This window comes from Apus apus, chromosome 3 (assembly GCF_020740795.1).
Source record: "Apus apus isolate bApuApu2 chromosome 3, bApuApu2.pri.cur, whole genome shotgun sequence".
Lineage (NCBI taxonomy): Eukaryota > Metazoa > Chordata > Aves > Apodiformes > Apodidae > Apus > Apus apus.
This window is the reverse complement of record NC_067284.1, coordinates 2,957,700-2,979,503: the sequence shown is the minus strand read 5'-3', so window position 1 is coordinate 2,979,503 and position 21,804 is coordinate 2,957,700. Positions and strand designations below refer to the sequence as shown.

General features: G+C 51.3%; 1 protein-coding gene across 1 annotated transcript; it reads left to right on the top strand.

The window, feature by feature from the left end:
- Positions 1-375: 375 nt before the first annotated feature.
- Positions 376-18,584, top strand: NR2E1 (nuclear receptor subfamily 2 group E member 1). Its single transcript, XM_051613160.1, has 9 exons — positions 376-400; positions 5,485-5,630; positions 6,694-6,781; positions 7,472-7,707; positions 9,212-9,358; positions 14,729-14,825; positions 15,211-15,360; positions 15,650-15,755; positions 17,387-18,584. Exons 1-9 carry the CDS (start codon positions 376-378, stop codon positions 17,547-17,549), a joined length of 1,158 nt encoding a protein of 385 aa, XP_051469120.1. The 3' UTR covers positions 17,550-18,584.
- Positions 18,585-21,804: the final 3,220 nt, after the last annotated feature.

Sequence of the window (21,804 nt, the reverse complement as noted above, 5' to 3'; positions counted from 1 at the left end):
GCGGCCGCCGACTTTGGACCATTTTTCGTTTCTTTTTTTTCTTTTTCTTTTTCCTTTTATTTTTCTTTTTTTTTTCCTTTTTGCCCTTTTTTCTTAATTTTTTTTTTTAATTATTTTTTTTTCCTTCATTACCGCGTCCCCTTCTCGTGTCCCCGTCCCTCGGGAGGACATCGCAGGGGAGCGGCGAGGATGTTCGGGCCCCCGCGGCGGGACCAGCACTGAGAGCCCCCGAAGGAGGCACCTGCCCCGCAGAGCCCCCCGCACCGGCGGGGAGGGGGTCCGGGGGTCGGGGAGGGGTCGGGGTTGGGGGGCACCGCCTCACCCCGGCACCGACACTTCGCCCCGAGTGTAACGACTCCCCTTGAGGCTTCGAGCATGAGCAAACCGGCGGGATCAACAAGTGGGTAATAACGCGGTGGAGGCTTCGAGCTGCCTTTCCGAGACGGGGTTGCAGCCTGGCCTGGGGGGGCGGGAGGTGAAGGGGAGGGAGAGGAAGGGGAGGGTGGTGGTGGTTGTGGGGGGGGGGTTGTGGTTTGGGCTTGTACCCCCCCCCCCCACACACACACACAAACACACCACCCGCCCCGTTTTTAAAAAAAAGAAGTGTATCTTTCCATTCGCAGCGGCAACGAATATATAGGCTGGGAGTTGCCCCGATGGAGTTTGGGCCCCGGGGCTCACAAAACGCAGCTTCCTGGGAAAAGGGGGCAGCGAATCCCGGGGAATTGCAGCTCCGGAGGCGGCGGGGATGGGGGTTTGTCCCGCCGGGAGGCGGGTGGTTGTCTGAGGGTCTCCGGGAGTGGGGCGGATGAGGGAAAGGTTTGGGTTTAAAGGGCATGAGGGAGTTGAAAAGGTGCTGCGTTTCTGGCGGACTTTATGCAATCTCCTGCGACATAATAATTTCTTTTTAAGAGTTTGAAACTCCGGTCACTCAATCACACGGAACCGCGTAAGCAACTCTATTGAAGGAGGATTTAAATGCAATGCTTTGCACACCATTTCCAGTTACAACAAATAATCCTGCAAGGAGGAAAGCAGAAACAACTTAAAAGTCACATTTTCCTTAATCCTAAATCCATGCACCTCATAACTGGGGAATTTAAAGCATGACTAACCGCTCTTACAGAAGGGCTCAATCCGTATAATCCCAATGGGACTTTCGGAGTTTGTAATATGGATGGAGTCAGTAACAAAGAGGGGGGGGGGGAGGTGGAATACCCAATCCAATTTAATATCTGACAAGTGATGGATCGGACAGTTATTTCCTCTGCGCTCCCGGGGTTGCGGGAGCAGATCCGGGAGGGACCCGCCGCGGTACCTGCCGCCCCCCGCCAGCCCCGCGGCCTTCTCCGACCGGTTCTTCTCCGTTATTTTGACCTCTTTCTGCCTTTTGTCCGCGGGGACGGGGAAACTGGGGGTCGGCAGCGGGGCCGGGGGGTGTCACGCGTGGAGGCGGCGGCGGGAGAAGAGGAGTTTGCGGGGCGCGGGGCGGCGGCCGAGCTGCCGCGGCTGTGGCGTGGGTTGGCTTGTCGGCTTCCCCCCGGGGGCCTGGGCTCGGGAGGTTTTTCCTCTCCAGACCCTCCGTGAGGGGGGGAAAAAAATAATTAATAATCGCGGGGCTGAGGTAATAACCTGTGGAGGGGAAGGGAGCAGCGGCAGAAGAAAAAGAAACACAAAAAAACCAAGCTGCGGGGCCGGGGTTGCTGGTCAAACTGCCTGGTTAGTGCAAGGGGCAGCTGGAGCGGGATCGGGCCCCCGAGCTTTTGCCTCGGGACGTTGTCGGGGAGCCTGGCAGATTTCTGAGTGTCTGCGGAAGGGCAGGAGAGGCCGGGGAGCCTCGTCCCCAAAGGACTGCGGAGCTTCTGCAGGAGACATTTTGCGGAGGAGAAAACCCGCAAGACCGACCCGCGCCTCCCGGCCGCACGGCGCTGGGCGACCCCCGCACACCGCCGCCACTTTTGCTACTGACTCCGACACCCCGTCCTCCCCCCCCACGACCCTTCCCCAAACCCCTTCGACCCTCGGGAACCGCCAAGAGACCCCCCGACCCGGCCAGGCCCTGCGTGGATGGGGACGTGCGGGGGCTGCCCCGAGCAGGGGCCCGGGCGCTGCCGGCTTCGGCAGGGCAGGCAAAAGCCCGACTCGCTGTCCCGGGGGTCCCGAGGGGGGCCAAGGGGTTCCGGCCTGGGTTTTCTGCCCGCCGATGGGCGTCTAGCGATGTCAGCTGCGATGTCTGCCTGGGTGGTAACAAGACCCCATCCCGCCGTCCCCCGAGCCCAGACTAACTTCTTTCAACAGCCTCTGATGGTAATTACAGTAATCGGGGCTGCCATATATCCTTTAAGCAATTATGACACACAAAAAAAGACCCCAAGGACCCCCTGTCGTGGGATGTTCAAAACGGTTTCCCAGCTGAACAGAAATCCCATTTTCTTAGCGCTAAACTTCTGAGACGAAGCGGTACCTCGGGGAACCGGAGCGCTTTTAAACAGAGTTAATCAGTTATCTCATGACCCCGTGTCAAGCTTACATTTTTCTCTTCCCACCCCCCCCCCGCCCTTGCCTCTTCCCCCTCTACTTATTTCATATTTTGCCCTGCACGAAAAGTTTTCTCAGAGCAGGCTCGGCGGGGCGGGGACGGGGGGGAGGAAGGCAGAGCGCGGCCGTGGCTGCGGGCGGGCGGCGGGACGGGGCGGGGGGCTCCAGCCGCCCCCTCCGCTGTCTCCCCCCCTTTCCCCGTCCCCCTCGTCGTCGGGGGCCGCGGAGCTGATCGGTCGGGCCGCTCCGACGGCTGGAAACGTGGTTGTTTGGGTCTAGCGAGATGCTCCAGGTGCTGGGGTTTTACAGATGGAATAGGCGGACGTGTGAAGAATACGGAGCGTGTGTTTCCGTGCACAGTGCGGACGTGCGTGTGGATATACAGCTAGATACGTCCACACACATATAACGCACACGATTTTTTAAGGGGCTCCCAGACTTAAAATCCGCCTGGCAAAGACTGTTTGGTAAAACCAACCCAAGTTTCTTCTCTCCCCCGCCGCCCGCTCTTTCGCGCCGACGAGGCCGAACCGGCTGCCCCGAGACTCAGGCTGGCCGGGGAAGTGGGGATCCCCCCCCCCCGGGATGCTCAGTGGTCCGGGAGGGGACCCCCGGCTGGGATCCACAGCCGGCCCCTCCAAGGGAGAGTGGGACGCGGTTCCCGGAGCCGGGGTGAGCGGGGGCGGCTCGAGGGAGCCGGGCTCCGCACCGGGATGCACCAGCGCTGCACGTCCCGCTTCAGTGTCTCTCCCCCCACCCCCAGCCCGCCCCTCCTCCTCCTTTGTGTGCGTGCGTGAGGACCCTCTCTCCCTCTCCCCGTGGATGCTGAGGGCTGGAGAGAGAAGTCGAGCGCTTTCCCCCGTTGGCATTGTGCGATATCCGAATTCCCATGCTACACTTTTTGACGGGTCACTGGTGCCCCAATAGGCAGGTGGCAAGGAGGGCTTGTAATTACACACTCCCAGAAACCGTGCCTTGGCCTCAGCCCTCCTCACGGGCGCCTACCTGCAGCTCCAAAGCCGCGGCTTGCTCGCAGGCAGCGGGGCGGGGGGGCTGCCTTGGGCTGCGCTCCTTATTAATTGCGTAAAAAATTTTCTATTCTTTAACCTCTCTCCTTCCCACCCTCCCTCCGCCACCCCTCCCTCTCGCAGTCCCTAAACCTAATCCCCGTCCCTCTCGCCGCGCTGTGTATAGCAGCTGTCGGGTTTCATTTAGGGGAGAAGCTGGCAGCTTGTGCTCATTGGAGGCAGTCAAACGAGTTTCAATGGGCAAAATCATTAAGTTAACACTTTATCTAATGTCCCTATTGTCTGCCGGCAGGCATTGTCTTAGAGCCTGAGCGCAGACATGTCTGAAAGCATCTCGGGGTCCTAAATTCTCTAGGGAGCCAGAGGAGCCCCCTGCGGCCTGTTTCCATTCCTCCTCCCCGCCCCCTCAGCACCGCACCGCTCCGCACCGCTCCGCACGCTGCCTCCTTCCCCCTTCCAGCCTCACCTCCGGAGCCGGGGCTTTCCCTCTGAGCTACTTCCCAACAAAGATAGCGGCCCCGAGGGTTCTCGGCAGGAGAGGGACTGAGTCTCCAGCGTGAGGTGTGGGAGGAGGAGAGAAGATTGTTTGAGGGAAGAGAAGAGAAGAGAAGAGAAGAGAAGAGAAGAGAAGAGAAGAGAAGAGAAGAGAAGAGAAGAGAAGAGAAGAGAAGAGAAGAGAAGAGAAGAGAAGAGAAGAGAAGAGAAGAGAAGAGAAGAGAAGAGAAGAGAAGAGAAGAGAAGAGAAGAGAAGAGAAGAGAAGAGAAGAGAAGAGAAGAAGGAAAGGAAAGGAAAGGAAAGGAAAGGAAAGGAAAGGAAAGGAAAGGAAAGGAAAGGAAAGGAAAGGAAAGGAAAGGAAAGGAAAGGAAAGGAAAGGAAAGGAAAGGAAAGGAAAGGAAAGGAAAGGAAAGGAAAGGAAAGGAAAGGAAAGGAAAGGAAAGGAAAGGAAAGGAAAAAAAATAAAAAAGGGAAAGAGGGGAAAAAAACAAAAAAGGAAAGAGAAAGAAATAAAAAAGGGAAAGGGAAAGAGAAAAAAAAGAAATAAGACAGAAAGAAAAAAAATATTCAAACCAGAGGAAAGGTGAAGCCTGGCGGGTTTTGGCGGGTTTCTCGAACAGGGCTGCAACAATCTTTGTTCAAGTTTTTCCATCACCCTCAGAGCATTTGCAATGCCAGGCAAAGTGGGTGCGAAGGCAGCGCCCGGTGGAGCAGGGGCTGCGGGCGCGGCGGAGCGGAGGGGAGCGGGGAGAAGCGGGGAGAAGCGGGGAGAAGCGGGGAGAAGCGGGGAGAAGCGGGGAGAAGCGGGGAGAAGCGAAGGGGAGCGGGGAAAGCGGCTCTGCCCTCCCGCCCAGCAGCCGCGCACAAAAGCGAGGCGGAAAAGTTTTTGCTGCCGGTTTTGGGGTGAAGAAAACGGCAGAGCTCGACTGGGGCAGGAACCAGCCCTTTTTTCCCTGGGGTTGCTAAGGGGAAGAGAAGGTCACTTGGCTTCCCGGGCATTTGATTTTGTTTTGGTTTATTCTGTGACTCGGTGTCCTGACTGCTTTGCTGCCCCCGGGGAAAAGTGCCGTCCCCTGGTTGCAGAGCGCCAGAAAAGCGAGGGAAACGCCCCCCGGCTCCCTCCCCAGCCGCCCCCCCCCCCCCCCCCCCCCCTGCATCCCCACTTCTAGCAGGCAAGTCTGCTGCTCCCGCTGCTGTAATCTCCTCTTCCAAAATGGGTCTTGGCGATTATAGAAGATCCAAATAAACGTAGCGGGGCATGAATAATGCTCATTGTGGAAAACTGACACTTGCTCAAGGAAAAAGAAAGTTGGCTATAAAATCACTTCATTATTTGCTTGTACTGCGGCTCCGGGGCTAATCCCTCCGGAGGTCAGATTGCTGAGCGCTCGCTCTCTCCCTCTCTCCCTTCTCTGCTTTCAGGTCGCATTTTAGACATCCCTTGCAAAGTGTGTGGGGACCGCAGCTCCGGGAAGCACTATGGGGTTTACGCCTGCGACGGCTGCTCGGGATTTTTCAAGCGGAGCATCAGGAGGAACAGGACCTATGTTTGCAAATCGGGAAACCAGGTACCGGCCGCAGCGCAGCCCCCGCACCGCCTGCACCTCTCACGCTGCATTTTCCCCAGGACCCCTTCTTGTCCCACCCTCCCCCCCACCCCGTGCTCCCCATCGCCAACAGAAACACCCGCACCAGTAAAACCCAGTTGCCACGCAGCCCCTCCCCCCTCCGCTGCTTTCCCAGGGGGTCCCGGCCCGGGGAAGGATGGGGGGGATGCGGGAATGACGGCGGGGAAAGGCCCGCAACCGCTCATGACTTACAGGAGGAAAGAGAGGGGCAGCCCCTGGGCAAACCGCAAACCGCGGCCGGTCGAGGGACTACGACGCGATTTGCACCCCAGCGGGTCTCCCCCGAGCCCAGGCGGAGGCAGCTCCGTTTTTCTCCCCTTCCCGCTCCGGCCGGGGTGGCGGGGCTGGGGATGCGGGGCTGAGGATGTGGGGCTGGGGATGCGGGGCTGGGGATGCGGGGCTGAGGATGCGGGGCTGGGGATGCGGGGTTGCGGATGCGGGGTTGCGGATGCGGGGCTGGGGATGCGGGGCTGAGGATGCGGGGCTGAGGATGCGGGGCTGGGGATGCGGGGCTGGGGACGCGGGGCTGGGGATGCGGGGCTGAGGATGCGGGGCTGAGGATGCGGGGCTGGGGATGCGGGGCTGGGGACGCGGGGCTGGGGATGCGGGGCTGAGGATGCGGGGCTGGGGACGCGGGGCTGAGGATGCGGGGCTGAGGATGCGGGGCTGAGGATGCGGGGCTGGGGACGCGGGGCTGAGGATGCGGGGCTGAGGATGTGGGGCTGAAGATGAGGGGCTGGGGATGCGGGGTTGCGGATGCGGGGCTGAGGATGCGGAGCTGGGGATGCGGGGCTGGGGATGCGGGGCTGGGGATGCGGTAAGAGGGGCGCGGGGTCGCTGTCTCGGGTGCTGAAGAGGGCCCGGCCCGCCCGCCCCGCCGCGGCGCAGAGCCCCGGGCACGGCCCGGTCCGGTCCGGTCCCCCCAAGAGCATCCCGGGGCCGTCCCGGGGTCCGTCGGGGTGAGCGATCGGGTGCCCCGGCCCGACGGCTGGTTGTGTTGCAGGGAGGCTGCCCGGTGGACAAGACGCACAGGAACCAGTGCCGGGCCTGCCGGCTGAAGAAGTGCTTGGAGGTCAACATGAACAAAGATGGTACCTGCTCCTCCCCTCCCGGGGCCGGGGCGGTGGGGTGGCAGGAGGGAGCTGGGCCTTGCTCTGGAACAGGCGGTGCTGTGGCACTGAGAGGTCTCCTCCACTTCCCCCCCATCCCATGACAGCCTCACCCATTTCACCCCAGACACACCCCACCCCCGGGTGTGGGGCCAGCCCCAAAACATGGCAGGGAGGAGGGAAGCCCAGCCAAGCACCACGGGGTACCTGGTGTAGAGGGAAAGTCTTACAGGGATGGGCTGAGGGAGCTGGGGGTGTTTAGCCTGGAGAGCAGGAGACTCAGGGGGAACCTTCTCACTCTCTTCAACCACCTGAAGGGAGGGTGTAGCCAGGTGGGGTTGGGCTCTTCTTCCAGGCAACCAGTGACAGGACAAGAGGGCCTGGCCTCAAGCTGCTCCAGGGGAGGTGTAGGTTGGATATCAGGAAGCACTTCCTCATGGAAAGGGTGATCAGACATTGGGATGGGCTGCCCAGGGAAGTGGTGGAGGCACCATCCCTGGAGGTGTTCAAGGAAAGGCTGGATGTGGCACTTAGTGCCACGGTCTGGAGTTGTGGTGGTGTTGGTCACAGGCTGGGCTTGATGATCCTGAAGGTCTTTTCCAGCCTTGGTGATTCTGTGCTTCTGTGTGGGACACCACGGTGACCCCCTGGCCTCTCCTTGGTGCCCCACAGCCGTGCAGCACGAGCGGGGCCCCCGGACGTCGACGATACGGAAGCAGGTGGCCCTCTACTTCCGTGGGCACAAGGAGGAGAGTGGTGGTGCCCCACACTTCCCTGCTGCTGCCCTGCCAGCACCTGCCTTCTTCACTGCTGTCTCCCAGCTGGAGCCCCACAGCCTGGAGCTGGCTGCCGTCACCAGCACCCCTGAGAGGCAAGCTCTGGTGGGCCTGGCGCAGCCCACCCCAAAGGTCAGCCACTGCCCTAGCCCCCCTGGGCCTGCAGACCCTGCTGCTGAGGTGCCTGCAGCCCCACAGCTCCTTCCTGACTCTGGGATAGACAAGGCAAAGAGCAGGGCTTGGAGTTGGGAGGGTGTGGTGGGAACTCCTGCGTGACGTACCTAAAAGCTCTGAAGGTATGAGGTGCAAGGGGTGAGGGGTCCTCTGCAGAAGGGGCACACAGAAGGAATGACTGATAACCTGGTCCATATAAACCGTGTGTCTCCTACATCCTTACACCCTCATGACTGCAGAAGTGCTCCTTCTGATTGGAGCCTGTTCACAAGACAATTTGAAACCCTGCTCCATGAGGATGAGCCGTGATCACCCAGCTGACTTCAGCAAAATGCCCGTCTCCATGGCAGAGGTGTCCCTGCCCGTGCAGGGGGGTTGGAACTAGGTGATCTTCAAGGTCCCTTCCAACCCAAACCATTCTCTGACTCTATGAAAATGCCCATCTCCATGGTGGTGTAGTCCAGAAAGAGCTATCTGTACTGACCAAGGCCTTGTCCCCACAGACACAAAGGTGTCCAGCCTGGCTCTGCATTTCTTGGCTGTGACACCTTCCAAGCAGCCCAGTGCAAGCCCTGCTGTGGCCTCAGCTGCACAGGAATTAGCCGTAGGGTGATGTTCTTCATCAACCCATTTGCAAAGGCATTTTGCATATTTGCAGCACCAAGAAAATCAAAGAAGAGACAACTTAAAATTATTCTCCATTTCCAGAGCTGACAGCTCGGGAGAATCCATCACGAACATGATCACAACTTACAGTTTGATGTTCAAATGTTGCAAAATAGTGAATCAGAAATTATTTAGCAAGAAAACACAGCACATGCTTGAAAAGGTAACTCCATTCCAACACCAGACACCCTTCAGGCAGTTAGACTTAGCTCTGCACATCTGCCTACAGCCTGTTGCAGCCAGGGGGGCTAGGTGAAGGCTCAACCAGTGCTTACTGCTTTGCTGAGCAAGGCTGGAGTATTAATCAGCTGCTGAAGCACAGGTTACAAGCCACAAAATTCTTAATCAAAACTCTTAATTAAATGTGTATTCTGCTAGCAGCAGTGTGTTGTTGTGTAAGAGGAGAAAAGATGATTCCTGGTCTGGTGGGAGGTGTCCCTGATCATAGCAGGGACCTGATGATCTTGAAGGTCCCTTCCAACCCAAACCATTCTATGATTCTATGACACCGCATGTTGGTATTGGGTTGTTTTTTTTTCCCCTTGAAGTAATAATTTCATTCTCTCTCCAAGCTCCCCCGGAGCTCCTGTAGCACAGTTCCTCCACACGGGTGAGCAGCAGGGAGCTGTTTGGGGCCAGCCCACTGGAAGCGATGCCCTCTGCTTGCAGAATTAGAGAGTGCAGACTCTGCACAGGGCAGGAGCACGATGCACTGGAGTGGCAGCTGTAGGGGGGAGGAAGACCGGGCTTGCCTTGACGTTGCATGAAGTTGCTTTATGTTCTTTTTTGACATCAGTACCCACACGAAGTCAATGGTGCCCCCATGTATCTCTACGAAGTGGCCACCGAATCCGTCTGCGAGTCGGCAGCCAGACTTCTGTTCATGAGCATCAAGTGGGCCAAGAGTGTCCCAGCCTTCTCCACCTTGTCCTTACAAGACCAGGTAAGACACCCGCAGTGGGAGTGGCACTGTCTGGCCTGCCTGTTCAAGAAGGCTCAGAGCTCAGATTGGGTCCTGAACCTGCAGCCTTAGATCTTTAAATCTGTAATGGACTTCCAACAGTTCTGAAGTTCAGGGCAGAGTTTTGGTTTGTCTCTAAGACCCAGATTTAGGAACTGCTTTCCTCCAACTGTTAATTCATGAAGCAAACGAAAATTAATCCAGAAGAAAATGTAACATAAAGAGAATATGATGGGAGGACAAGTTCTAGAGGAAAAGTCACCAGGCTGCAGACCAAGCTCAGCATGTCAAAACTTCTTCCCTACTTGTGGGACAACTTTCCCCTCCATAAAATGGAGAACAACATTTTATTTTGCTATTTTGGGATGAGAAGTGCTTAGTGAAGCATTTGGCCTCGGGATATGACTGAGGTGATTTCTGAAGACCATTTATCCTCTCCTCTCCTCTCCTCTCCTCTCCTCTCCTCTCCTCTCCTCTCCTCTCCTCTCCTCTCCTCTCCTCTCCTCTCCTCTCCTCTCCTCTCCTCTCCTCTCCTCTCCTCTCCTCTCCTCTCCTCTCCTCTCCTCTCCTCTCTCATTTTTTCTTATTCATGTTGACTTCAGTGAACTGACATTCCAATCAGACCAATTCAGTGGAAGCAGAATTTGGCCAGCCCCCAGTATTTATCACCATTCATTAAAATCTTCCTTAATTTGTCTTGTTTTCCTCTCTGACACTTTGCCTTTGCCTCAGGTAAACCACATATGAACCACATGAGCTGAAGCAATTTATTAATGACTTGATTCTTGATGAGACTCAGTGTGCTTTGTACAATGCTCTAATTTTATTTATTTCTTTTTTAAAGTAATCATGTAATTACAAAACAGAAGGGCAGAAACCTACACAAAGCTCCAATCATAAAAGACATCTAATATTTTGATATGATGGAGCCAATTTGTCAAGCTGGTAACTAGAAACACTGTGCTTTAGATGCTACTTAGAAGTCAGCAGAGGAACTAGTTCCCTCCCATGGATGCAGGCTGCAAGTGTTGCAGTTGATATGCAAACTGGTATTTTGAACCAAACGAGAAGAGTTTCTTAGGAAACCAAGAGTTTACCTAAAGGTAAATCATGATGCTCACAGTGTGACAGAGAACTAAGGCACGTTGAAATATCCCTGTTACAGCCCCGGACCCATTTTGGAAATCTGTGCTGTGAAATGAGGCGGGGGAGGCTGCTCAGCCCTGGCAGCAGCAGCTGCTGCGATGTGAGGGGAGAGGCCAGGGGGGTTGGACACACAGGCAGGGAGGCAGCAGCCCCAGGGCAGCGTGAGACTCTCTCATGTTTTCTGCTGCCACTGCTGCTGCACAGCACCTGCTCTGCCACACCTGGCAACTAAAGAAACAGGCCCGAGTATCATAGAATCACAGAATGTGGGGGGATGGAAGGGACCCTTAATGGTCACCTCGTCCAGCCCCCCTGCAGTGCACAGGGACCTTTTTGACTAGGTCAGGTTGCTCAGAGCCTCCTCAAGCCTGATCTTGAGCACTTCCAGGGATGGGGCAGCCACAGCTTCCCTGGGCAACCTGGGCCAGGGTCTCCCCACCCTCACACTCCAGAATTTCCTCCTCATGTCTCACCTCAATCTCCCCTCCTCCAGTTTTCATCCATTCCCCCTTGTCCTCTCCCTCCCTGCCCTTGTCCCAAGCCCCTCCCCAGCTTTCCTGGAGCCTCTTCAGGCACTGGAAGGTGCTCTAGGGTCTCCCTGGACCCTTCTCTTCTCCAACTCTCTCAGCCTGTCATTGTAGCAGAGCTGCTCCAGCCCTTGGATCATCTTTGTGGCCCTTCTCTGGACTCATTCCAACAGGTCCATGTCCCTGTTGTGTTGAGGGCTCCAGAGCTGGACACCTAAACATCAGGGACAAGAGCAAGGGTGCCAATTCAGCAGGAGCCCTGGCACGTGGGAAGAGGCTGGGTCCTTCTCTAGACCAGTGGGGTCCACAGGAGGGTCCTTGGGTGAAGGCTTAATTTGACATCAACTGGATGCATTTCCCACAAGGTCACCTCTGCCAGTGTGCAGAGGAGGGGGCAGCAGGATTTGGGAGCAAGGGAAGACTCCATTGCACAGGACCAAGCATGTCTGAGACAGCACAGATACCAGAGTGTCCCGTTACCTTTAAATAACCCACTGCCTCTTTCACATCAGGGACCAACTTTAGTGACTTATTGATTAAAATCCCAGCCTTTCCTTAACACCACCTTGACTAACTGCCCTTCAGTGCCACCCAGCTTCCTCAAAACTCAAAGCTGTGCAGCAATACAGTTCTGACCTGGGCCTCTTCCTGCATGATTCCCTTGTCATATTGAGGAGACCTGGAGAAGAAATAACTCTGATTTTAATCACCTTATTTCATTAATAATCAGTTGCTTTTTATAATAGTGCCACTGTATTATTTAATTTGTAGATGTCTGCATTTCTCTTATTGCACCCCTCACATCTGCCCAAGAAGAGTCTAAAACCTTCTCCTGGATTTTATTTTTGTTGTGCTTTTCCAAAAAGGCAAACCCCTTGTGATTCCAGGACTCTGTGACAGATTCATCTCCAAGGCAAAGAAATAAGTAGGAACCAATTTGCTGAGAAAACATAAGGCCAAGGATTGCTGTGTTACTGTCCCTGGTAAAACAGTCTCCCTTCCCCAGCTCCACAGATCTAACTCCATCATGGACTGGAAGCCACACAACAGAAATGCTCCAAGTTCTGCTGGCCTGCAGACCTGCCCAGCTTGTCCATAAGCCAGGTTGGCCCAATGCAGGTCACCAACAAAAGGTTGTACTAACAGGAGGGGGCTGATTAGGAAGCTAAAAACCAGTCCTTCAGAAAGCCTGTTGTTTCTTTGAAGAGACAGGGCTGAGTATGACTTCAGCACGAATTATTTTAATTGGTGGTTTTGCAGACTTATGCACAGGCACGAAGAAAGCTTCAGCTATTGGAATAGTCTCTTATTTCCTAAGTCTTCTGACTTTAAAGACTTTGTGGGAAAGAACATATGAAATTGATACCTTCCAGGAACCATCACCATTGTATCGGCCTGAATGAATGGCAAAAAAAAAAAGACTTAGAAAAGCAGTGAAAGGCTGGTGAATCCTTTCCTATGTCACATAGAAAGGTGCACAACCATCAGGTAGGATTATCCAGAGGAGGGGGTGAGTTCCCAGGCAGCAGCAGTTAGGAGGCTTAGCAGCAGGTCTGGTTGCTCTCAGAACAGAGCTGAGATGGGCACTGCACCCTGGACACCCTTTCCCAGCTTCCAGTCCTGTGAAACCCAGTGTAATTATTTCAAACACCAACCACATACACATAGAGACAGAAATGCTTTCCCATCACCATTTTTTTTAATTTTTTTAGCCAAGTTATGCAGAAGTTCTGCAAAGCACAAAAAAAACCACAAAATGGGCTTAAGTCTGCAGGGACAAGCTGAGAGCAGAGACTCTGAGAGCCCGTCCTCTCGTTCTGATTGGAACAGGGTGGTTTAAAACTCCCAATACTGTTAAGAGCACATAGATGAAGGACTCACTCTCACTGCATGTTTTCTGTATCATCTATTTCTTTCTTGTATCTGATTCCAAGGGGTGCCTAAGGAAGTGTGGCCAGGAGGTGGAGAGAGGTCATCCTGCCCCTCTGCTCTGCCCTGGTGAGGCCACAGCTGGAGTGTTGTGCCCAGTTCTGGGCTCCCCAGTTCAGGAGAGACAGGGAACTGCTGGAGAGAGTCCAAGGGAGGGTGACAAAGATGACTGGGGGGTTGGAGCATCTCCCTGATGAGGAAAGGCTGAGGGAGCTGGGGCTGTTCAGCCTGGAGAGGAGAAGGCTGAGGACAGACCTTATCAATGCCTACAAGTGTCTGAGGGTGGGTGCAGGGAGGCTGGAGCCAGACCCTGCTCAGCAGTGCCCAGGGACAGGACGAGGGGCAACGGGCACAGGCTGGAACATGGGAAGTGCCCCTGAAAGATGGGGAGAAACTTCTTGGCTGTGAGGGTGACAGAGCCCTGGGACAGGCTGCCCAGGGGGGCTGGGGAGTCCCCTTCTCTGCAGATATTCCAGCCCCTGGATGCAGCCCTGTGGGATGTGCTCCAGGAGATCCTGCTGGAGCGGGGGTTGGACTGGATGATCTCTAGAGCTTCCTGCCAACTCTGACAATTCCGTAATTCTGAGATTCCATAAAACATATTATTTTACTTCATTCTTCCTTTTACAGAACCTTTATACACTTAAAATACCTTCCTTTCTATGTTCCTAAGGAGCTGAGCTGCTGATACTTTCAGGGACCACAGCAATACGATTACTTTTGGTTTGGGTGTTTTCTGCATGAGTTTTGGGCAACCTGTTTCCACTGCCTGGAGCCACCAGACGAACCCTCCTGAGCCCTCTACAATTATCACCCTTCCAAATTTCTCCCACCCAATTAAGAGACATGAGGTCCCAGCATGTCCTTTAGGCCATGAAGTTCAGCTGAACTAGGGGCCCTTCAAACCCTTCTTAAGAGTTGGTCTGGGCCAAGAATCCAAAGATGCCTTCGAGACTAATCATGTCCATCCTGGCTTTGCCAGCCTGCATCACCAGGAGTCATGTCTCCTCTTCAGATGTACCCCTGTCTCTCCATGGAAACCAAAGGCATTGCCCCCAAAGAGAGAACAACATCCCCCCCATACAATCAGGCAGTGTCCAACAATGGCAGAGAACCAGGAATGCTGGCACTGTAGGTGCTTGGATGATTGGTTCTCTGAAAGGAATCAGCTCTTAGTGCCTGGAATTTTGGAGTGATTTTAAGCAAAAAGCAAGGAAATTGGTGACACTGAGAAACCATTTGTGTGTCCAGATGTGCTTGAAAGAGCTGAAGACTTGCTTAGTAAGGAAGGGGTTAAAGATACATATGTGCTCCCTACTTTCAGGACATTGTCCAGGCTTTTCTTCACAAATCCTGCCTTCCAGAGGGAAAGGAGGGCAATCCCTAGGGAGCAATGGGAGAGCACTCATCCAACTTGTCCTAGGACAGCCATAGGGTGCTGAGGGAGAGCAGAGAGCCCAGGCTGAGCTGTTCATGCTGTGAGCAAGCTTCCTGGGGCAGGAGTCCTCACTCTCCCTTCTCTTTCTCCTCCCTTTTGGTCCTCAACACAGTGAGCCAACCCTGCAACACATAGACTTTATCTCTAGACACCTTCTCCAAAAGCTAAGAGAAGAGCTAACAAATGCTGTGGGGAAAATACCATGACAGGCATGTCAAGTGGTTTTTAAAATAACAGAAATTTACATATTTAAATTGTTTATAAATCTATAAATTATACACTATGTTATATTGTACATCTATTGTATGACAGCTGATGCTTTTGGAAGATGCTTGGAGAGAACTGTTTGTTCTAGGAATAGCACAATGGGCCATTCCAGTTGATGCTAACACTCTACTGGCTGTATCTGGTAAGAATTGCACAATTTAATGACTTTGTTACAAAAATTACCATAAAAATACATTACTGAAAAAAGAACAACATGTAAAGAATAACAAATTCCTACTGAACAATAGAGCATACCTGTCACTTATAAATCTATATTTAAATGCAAATAATGTTGTTTTGTTGTATTCATGACTGCTTGCATTGTCATTTAAATGCAAATTACTGTGTTTGTTATCATCCAAGAGAAGATTTTATATTAACTTTCATACAATATGGTCAGTTTACATGGAACCAGATAGACAAGTGTGACAATAGAGTGGATATTGATACACAGGATTTTGTCAGAAATCAATGTAAAATAAAGCCAATGCCTTTCATATGATTTCTTTCATGTCTTTCTGCTTTAGGCATGAACGGTGACAATACAGATTCCCAGAAGCTGAATAAAATCATTTCAGAAATACAGGCTTTGCAGGAGGTTGTGGCCAGATTTAGACAGCTCCGGTTAGATGCCACTGAATTTGCCTGTCTCAAATGCATTGTCACTTTTAAAGCTGGTAAGCAGAAAGAATCTTCTTGCTTGTCTTGTCTGATGACTCTGACCTTGCTCCTTTAAAGCCAAAAAGATGTTTTAAACCAGGCACAGCCTGACACCACCCCACAGGTTTCCTGCTGTCGAATGCCGCTAAGTCAGTGTTGCTTTTTGAAAGGCTGACAGCGAGTGCTGGGCGCCTCATGGGAAGGTTTCATTTCCACTGGTGGCTCTGGCTGAACTCTTTTGACCCACCCAAGAGCCCAGCTGAACTAGTAACTAGTAACTAGAACAGTAACTGGTCTGCTTTCCAGTGCCTACACACAGCGGTTCCGAACTGAGGAGCTTCCGAAACGCTGCTGCCATCGCAGCCCTCCAAGACGAAGCCCAGCTCACCCTGAACAGCTACATCCATACCAGGTGAGAGGGGGGCTGCTCTCAATACTTGGTGTGGGGGTCAAATCCTGCCCTCACTCTAGCCAAGGTGACATTTCCACTGGCTGAAACGGGGACCGGGCTGCTAGGCTGGCTGTCAGCTTGCTGGGATTTGGCAATTCCTGATGAGAGTCGTGGAACTGTTTTGGTTGGAAAAGACCCTTAAGATCATCAAATCCAACCATTAACCCAGCCCTGCCAAGGCCACCACTGACCCATGTCCCTCAGCACCACATCTACATGGCTTTTGAATACCTCCAGGGATGGGGACTCCACCCCTGCCTGACAACCCTTTTGGGGAAGAAATTCTTCCTAATATCCGATCAAAACCTCTCCTGGCACAACTTGGGGCCATGTCCTCTCATTGCTTGTTACTTGGGAGATCAGCCCCCACCTTTTTACAACCTCCTTTCTAGTGGTTGTAGAGAGCAGAAGGTCTTCCCTCAGCCTCCTTTTCTTCAGGCTGAACAGACACTCTTCATAAGACTTGTCCTCTAGACCCTTCATCAGCTTCTTTGCTCTTCTTTGGAGACACTTCAATTAATTCAAACAAATGGAAAAGCAGTAAAAGGAGAGATCTTCCCCTGGGAAGTGATACCTGCTGTGGGAACACTTTGCAGTTCAAAGGCTGCATTTTCCTCTATATTTAATTCAGTTAAATGCTGCTGATAGCTATGATGAAAAGAACACCACAGCCCACAGAAGCATAAGCACTTCTGACCCATGAGCTCCAACCCACCTCCTGTGTCAGTTCCCCCATTTTGCAGAAACCAAAGTTTCATGTTAATGGCTCTTTCAAGACTCTGTTCTGAGTCTGTTCTCAGGTTGAAATGAAAAAGCCAGACCTCATGAGTTCCATTTTGGTGCCACAGCAGAGCAACGAGAATCATTCTTTGGGAAGTAAACGTTCCCCTCTGTCTCATTCAGGATAAGTCCCACGGGAGACTGAAATCCTAAAACTTTCTGTAAAAGCTGTAGCTGCCATCCCACAAAGCCTGGAGGGGTAAGCCCAAGAAAGCATGACATGTGCTGTGCAAGGTACAACCCCACACTCCAGAAGAGCTGACTGTGAATAGAGCAGTAGCCTCTTTCTGTGGACCACTTCACAGTGGTGAGACAGGGGAGAATCCAAAAAAGTGGACCTAGTACCTTTTCCAACAGCTGCTCTGGTTGGCTCAGAACTTCTGGTGACAGCTCAGAACTTCTGGTGACAGCTCAGACAGGTTTTTAAAGTCTGTGTCTGAGTCCTTTAGCTGCAGTGGAGACTAGCAGTGGAAGAGGGACCTTTATACCATTTTTTGATTTCTGAAACTTTGATCTGCTCATGTAATGGCTCTGCCTAGCAGAAGACAACTCAGTGTCCAAGACAGGATGGCAGCAGCCTCTGAAGCACTTCTATTTAGTGCAAAGGGAAGGACCTGCCCTGGGGTAGGAACAACATTGCAAATACCATCCAGCTCTGGCTAGTTCAGAGCAAAAAGAATAACCCCTGCAACCTCTTGGTGGGACACCCATCTGCACAACCTGTTGGGTCTCCTCTGCCAAGTAAAAGTTTTTCTTCAGAAAAACAGCCAAAAAAACCTTCAACACCCTGTTTCTCTCTCTCTGTTTCCCAGGTATCCCACACAACCCTGTCGTTTCGGAAAACTTTTATTGCTTTTACCAGCTTTACGTTCCATTAGCCCATCAACAATAGAAGAAGTGTTTTTCAAAAAGACCATTGGGAATGTACCAATCACAAGACTGCTTTCAGATATGTACAAATCCAGTGACATCTAAACGACCTTCAAAGCAACAAGGATGGACAGTTTGAGAACAACTTTTTTTTTTTCTTTTTTTTTTTTTACCACTGGAGAATAAGCCTCAACTAACAAAATCTACAGGAAGCATAAGCCTGGGAATGTTTAGCCTTTAAACCCATTGACAAAAAAAATACCCCAGTAGATATGATTCTGCTGCTCTGAACAGAGTGATTTAGATCATGGAGAGAATGCTTTGTTCCACAGAAAAAGTGAAAGTGGTTGGGATTTGGCTGCTGTTCCTGTTACTACAGGAGGGAGGCAATTCAGATGCCAGTCACTGTTAACAAAGACTCTGCTATTCTCTCATTTAACTGGCAGATCTGAGACAAAATGTGAAAGAAGGTACTTTAGCTTGTTGAGTATTTGGAACCGGGTGACCACACTTGGCTTCTGTTGTAACATGAGATGCCGTGGCCTTCAGAACTGTTTTAAAAGTAGCCTATGTTGGGAAAATGTTTTTAATATGGTAGGCAACATTTAAGACCAGGTTACCAAAACACTGCTTCTGCTACAACACATCATGAAGTGGCCTTCAGAACTGATTTTCAAAGCAGCTTATGACGGCAGCTCCATTCTTCCTGCAAAACCAACTGGTGACCTTTGATGCGGATGCCACCACAAGTTGCTGGGTTAACATCTCAAAGACAGAAGAGCTTTATAGGCTTCTCTCCCCCACCTTCCCTCCTTCTTCCACGCACGCAGACACACCTTCACACCCACCCAGCTGAGAAGATAGGAGCCAAGAAAGGAAGACTGAAAAAACAGCAAAACCAAATAGGATGGAGATGACCGCTTCAGCGACCTGCTGGCTGTCCTGGTGGCTCAGTGCTCAAACCAAAGGCAACGGTGGCCAAACTCTTTGTCAATGAGGTGTGCAGAGAAGCAAAATGACTATTAAGAAAAAAAAAAAAAAAAAATCAATCCATGGAAGGAATTTTATTTCAAAGAAATAAAGGTTCTTGATTGATCCTATGCTAACAATTTCCAAAAGTCTCCGATGTCTTTTTAGAAAACTCCAGGTTCTAATTTTGAAGCCTTGTTCACCAACACCCTCTCACACACACAAATGTTACAAGCTGCTTATTTGATGTATGAAAAATGTAGGAAAAAAAACCCCCAACCAACCAACATTTAAAGATAGCTGCTGTACTTTTCAAAATTTCATTTGTTATTAGGAACTAGCACTGAGAAAAATCAGCACTTGGACTATCATAGAATGAGTAAAACTTTTCCTGTACAAAGTGGATTAACTGATTTGTGAAGTTAAAAAGTTGTACTCATTGTATTTACAAAAGAATAAAAATATATTGAATTTAAATTACATTCCACTGTTCTTTTAAGGCCTGTCCTCCTGTTTCTGGATTAGTTCCTTCCACTGTACCAAACTGACCAGGGAACTGAAATATTCTCTACTAAAATAGAGGTTGCCTTGGATGCTTTAAAACCTCCATCATCAGAGGTTTTAAAAAACAGGTGAGACAAATATGAAAGGAAAAGCTTTGGTGATCCTGCCTTGGAGCAAAGGGACTTGGAGGTCCTGCACAGAGCCATTTTCTGTAATTCAAATATACACCTGCTGCAAGTTTCCTTCTCCAGGAGCTGACACAGAATGTTTTCCAGGACACAACACCAAAGGCCTCGGAGCTCCAACCAGTGTAAGTTCTGCTTCATGTTATTACCAGCTTTTTGATATTGGTGAATCAGGCAGATAACAAAAGGTGCCAAGTACAAAAACCCAGCTTCAAGGAAAAGATTCTGAGGTTCCACTAAGGCGCTGAATTGTGCAATAACACCAAAGAAAGAGGCAAGCAACTCCCAGTGCTGGGGAACAAGTTGGCAAAGTGAGAAGTACCTTGTTGATACAGCCACCAGTGACTGAAGAGCTGTGCACACCAAAAGAACAGCTGGAAATGCACCACGTCTATCAGTGGCTCATTGGCTCTGAGTATCTGGGAACACAGATCACAAGTGAAATCCTTGCTCCCTTGGTAAATTTTTCCACCATAGGGCAGTCAGACATTGGAATAGTCTCCCAGGGAAGTGGTAGATTCCCCCACATTGGGCAGTTTGAAGGCTGAGCTTGACAGGGTGCTGAGCCACCTCATGTCAACTGGAGTAGTGCCTAGAGAGGCTGGGCCAGATGAACCTTCAGGTCCCTTCCAACCTGGCATTCTAGGGTTCTATGATTGACTCCAAGCTCACCTCACTCATTCAGAGGTCAAAGTTTTCACCCCATCTGTCTTCCATTTGCACAACCTGCTAGGTCTCACATTCTGCTCTTTCCAGGTCAGACCACAAAAATCAGTCTTTCATTGTGGGGTGAGACAAAGTGTGGACTACAGGACTTTGAAACATCTTCTATACAAACTAGCAGGGAGCACTTAAGAATGCATTTACCACAGGGCCTGGCACATTCATAGACAGAGACCAACACTGTAGAAGTGTTCTTTCTGCACCTGCAGTAACCTTCAACCACTTTCTCCTCTCTACACTAAGAACTGGACAGGGCAGAAAAATCAACTGTGGCTCTTCACTCTGTGACAATCCAGTTTATGAGCTAAAGAAGCTGAATCCAGTGCTGTGCAGAACCCATGACACAACACTTCACAGAATCACAGAATATTAGGGGTTGGAAGGAACCTCCAAAGATCATCAAGGCCAACCCCCCCTGCCAGAGCAGGACCAATAAAAGCAAACAACTAGGGCAGGTCACTCAGAAAGGCATCCAGGCAGGTCTTGAAAGTCTCCAGAGAAGGAGACTCCACAGCCTCTCTGGGCAGCCTGTCCCAGGGCTCTGTCACCCTCACAGGAAAGAAGTTCTTCCTCATGTTGAGGTGGAACTTCCTGTGCTCCAGTTTCAATCCATTGCCCCTCATCCTACCACAGGGCACAAGTGAAGAGCCTGTCCCTGCACTTTTTTCAGGAAGATCCATGCTGCTGTCCCAGAGCAGCAATAAGCCTGAGCTGCAGCCACTCTCTGCAGTGTCTCTAGGTCACCCAGGCCAGAGGATGCTTCCACCCAGTTGCAAAGCAGGCAGGGCAATGGTGCACACCCACAACTCACCCTCCTACCTGCAGGACCTAGCCCAGCTGCAAAGCAGACTCCTGAGCTGGGAACACCCAGATCCCTGGCTAATCTCAGCCCATGTTTTCTTCCCAGTACTGCAGATCACACAGAAGCAGACCCAGTTGTGCTGCACTAGAATCAGGGTCTCTGGGCAGCCTTGAAGCTTGGGTGAAATCTCACAGTCCAGTGCAGGTGTTCTGTCAACCTCAGAGGTCAGCACTCCAAAGTCCTCCCTTTGGAAAGAGGAATATCTTTACATCAAGTATGCAGCTTTTCCCTCCTCAGCCCAATTATTTTTTTTCCACAGCAGGTTATACAGATTGTGTCATCATCTTTTTAAGGATAAGATCAGGCATTTACTTTGATTTCTGAAAAAAAGCTTCTCATAAAAGAATGTTTCAGAAAAACAAACAAAAAACCTTACTATGTATCTAAGCCCAAATAATAAAACTTATTTTACATTTAGACTTTCTTTCCCCATTTCCAAGAGTAGCTCAACTTTTATGTGTTATTCACCAAAGACAGGGAATTTTAGAATTGATTTTGCAATATCAAATACTACTTGAAAAGCTAGACAGGCTGCACATGGGCTGTCAGTTTTGGTCCCTGGTTTCATCAGTAGGACTGCTGAGATATGAAATTAATAACTTTGACAGTAAGGTTGCAGGATGTTATCAATGGAGATAAGTAGTATTATAAGAAGGAAAAAGCCACAGTGGAAGTCTAAACCAACATGTGCCAAACAGCACAAAATCCCCCTGGGTCAGGTAGCTACTACAGCTTTCTTGGATCTGTTTAAGAACATCTGGAAAGGTAACTCCTATGTCATGTTTGGAAGCACTAAGGAAGCTTCTCCAGCCACAGAAGCATCTAGTGAGGAAAAAAGGCTTCAGCAGAGCCCTTTGGAAGCTGCAGTTCAGGCATCAACCAGCTGCATGTGACCAGTGGTCACAAGCACAGTGCTGGTCAATGACCACATCTCAGAGCAGGCTCATATGCCTTCATGGCCCTAGATGTAGAGCAGAGCTGCTTTAATCTAGGACTGAAGTTGTATCATGGGTTATGGCAACATTCCTTTCTCTGAAGAACGGTATCATTTTCATTTGCTGGCTGCAGATAGGTTGATGCATCTCATGCCAAGCAGAAAGGCACTCTTTTCCCAACC

Bases quoted from the DNA above. Each gene is read 5' to 3' on its own strand.
- NR2E1 (XM_051613160.1), top strand. From the start codon at position 376: ATGAGCAAACCGGCGGGATCAACAA. The intron at 5,631-6,693 runs GTACCGGCCGCA...GTTGTGTTGCAG, and splicing joins TTTGCAAATCGGGAAACCAG to GGAGGCTGCCCGGTGGACAA. The intron at 15,756-17,386 runs GTGAGAGGGGGG...TCTGTTTCCCAG, and splicing joins AACAGCTACATCCATACCAG to GTATCCCACACAACCCTGTC.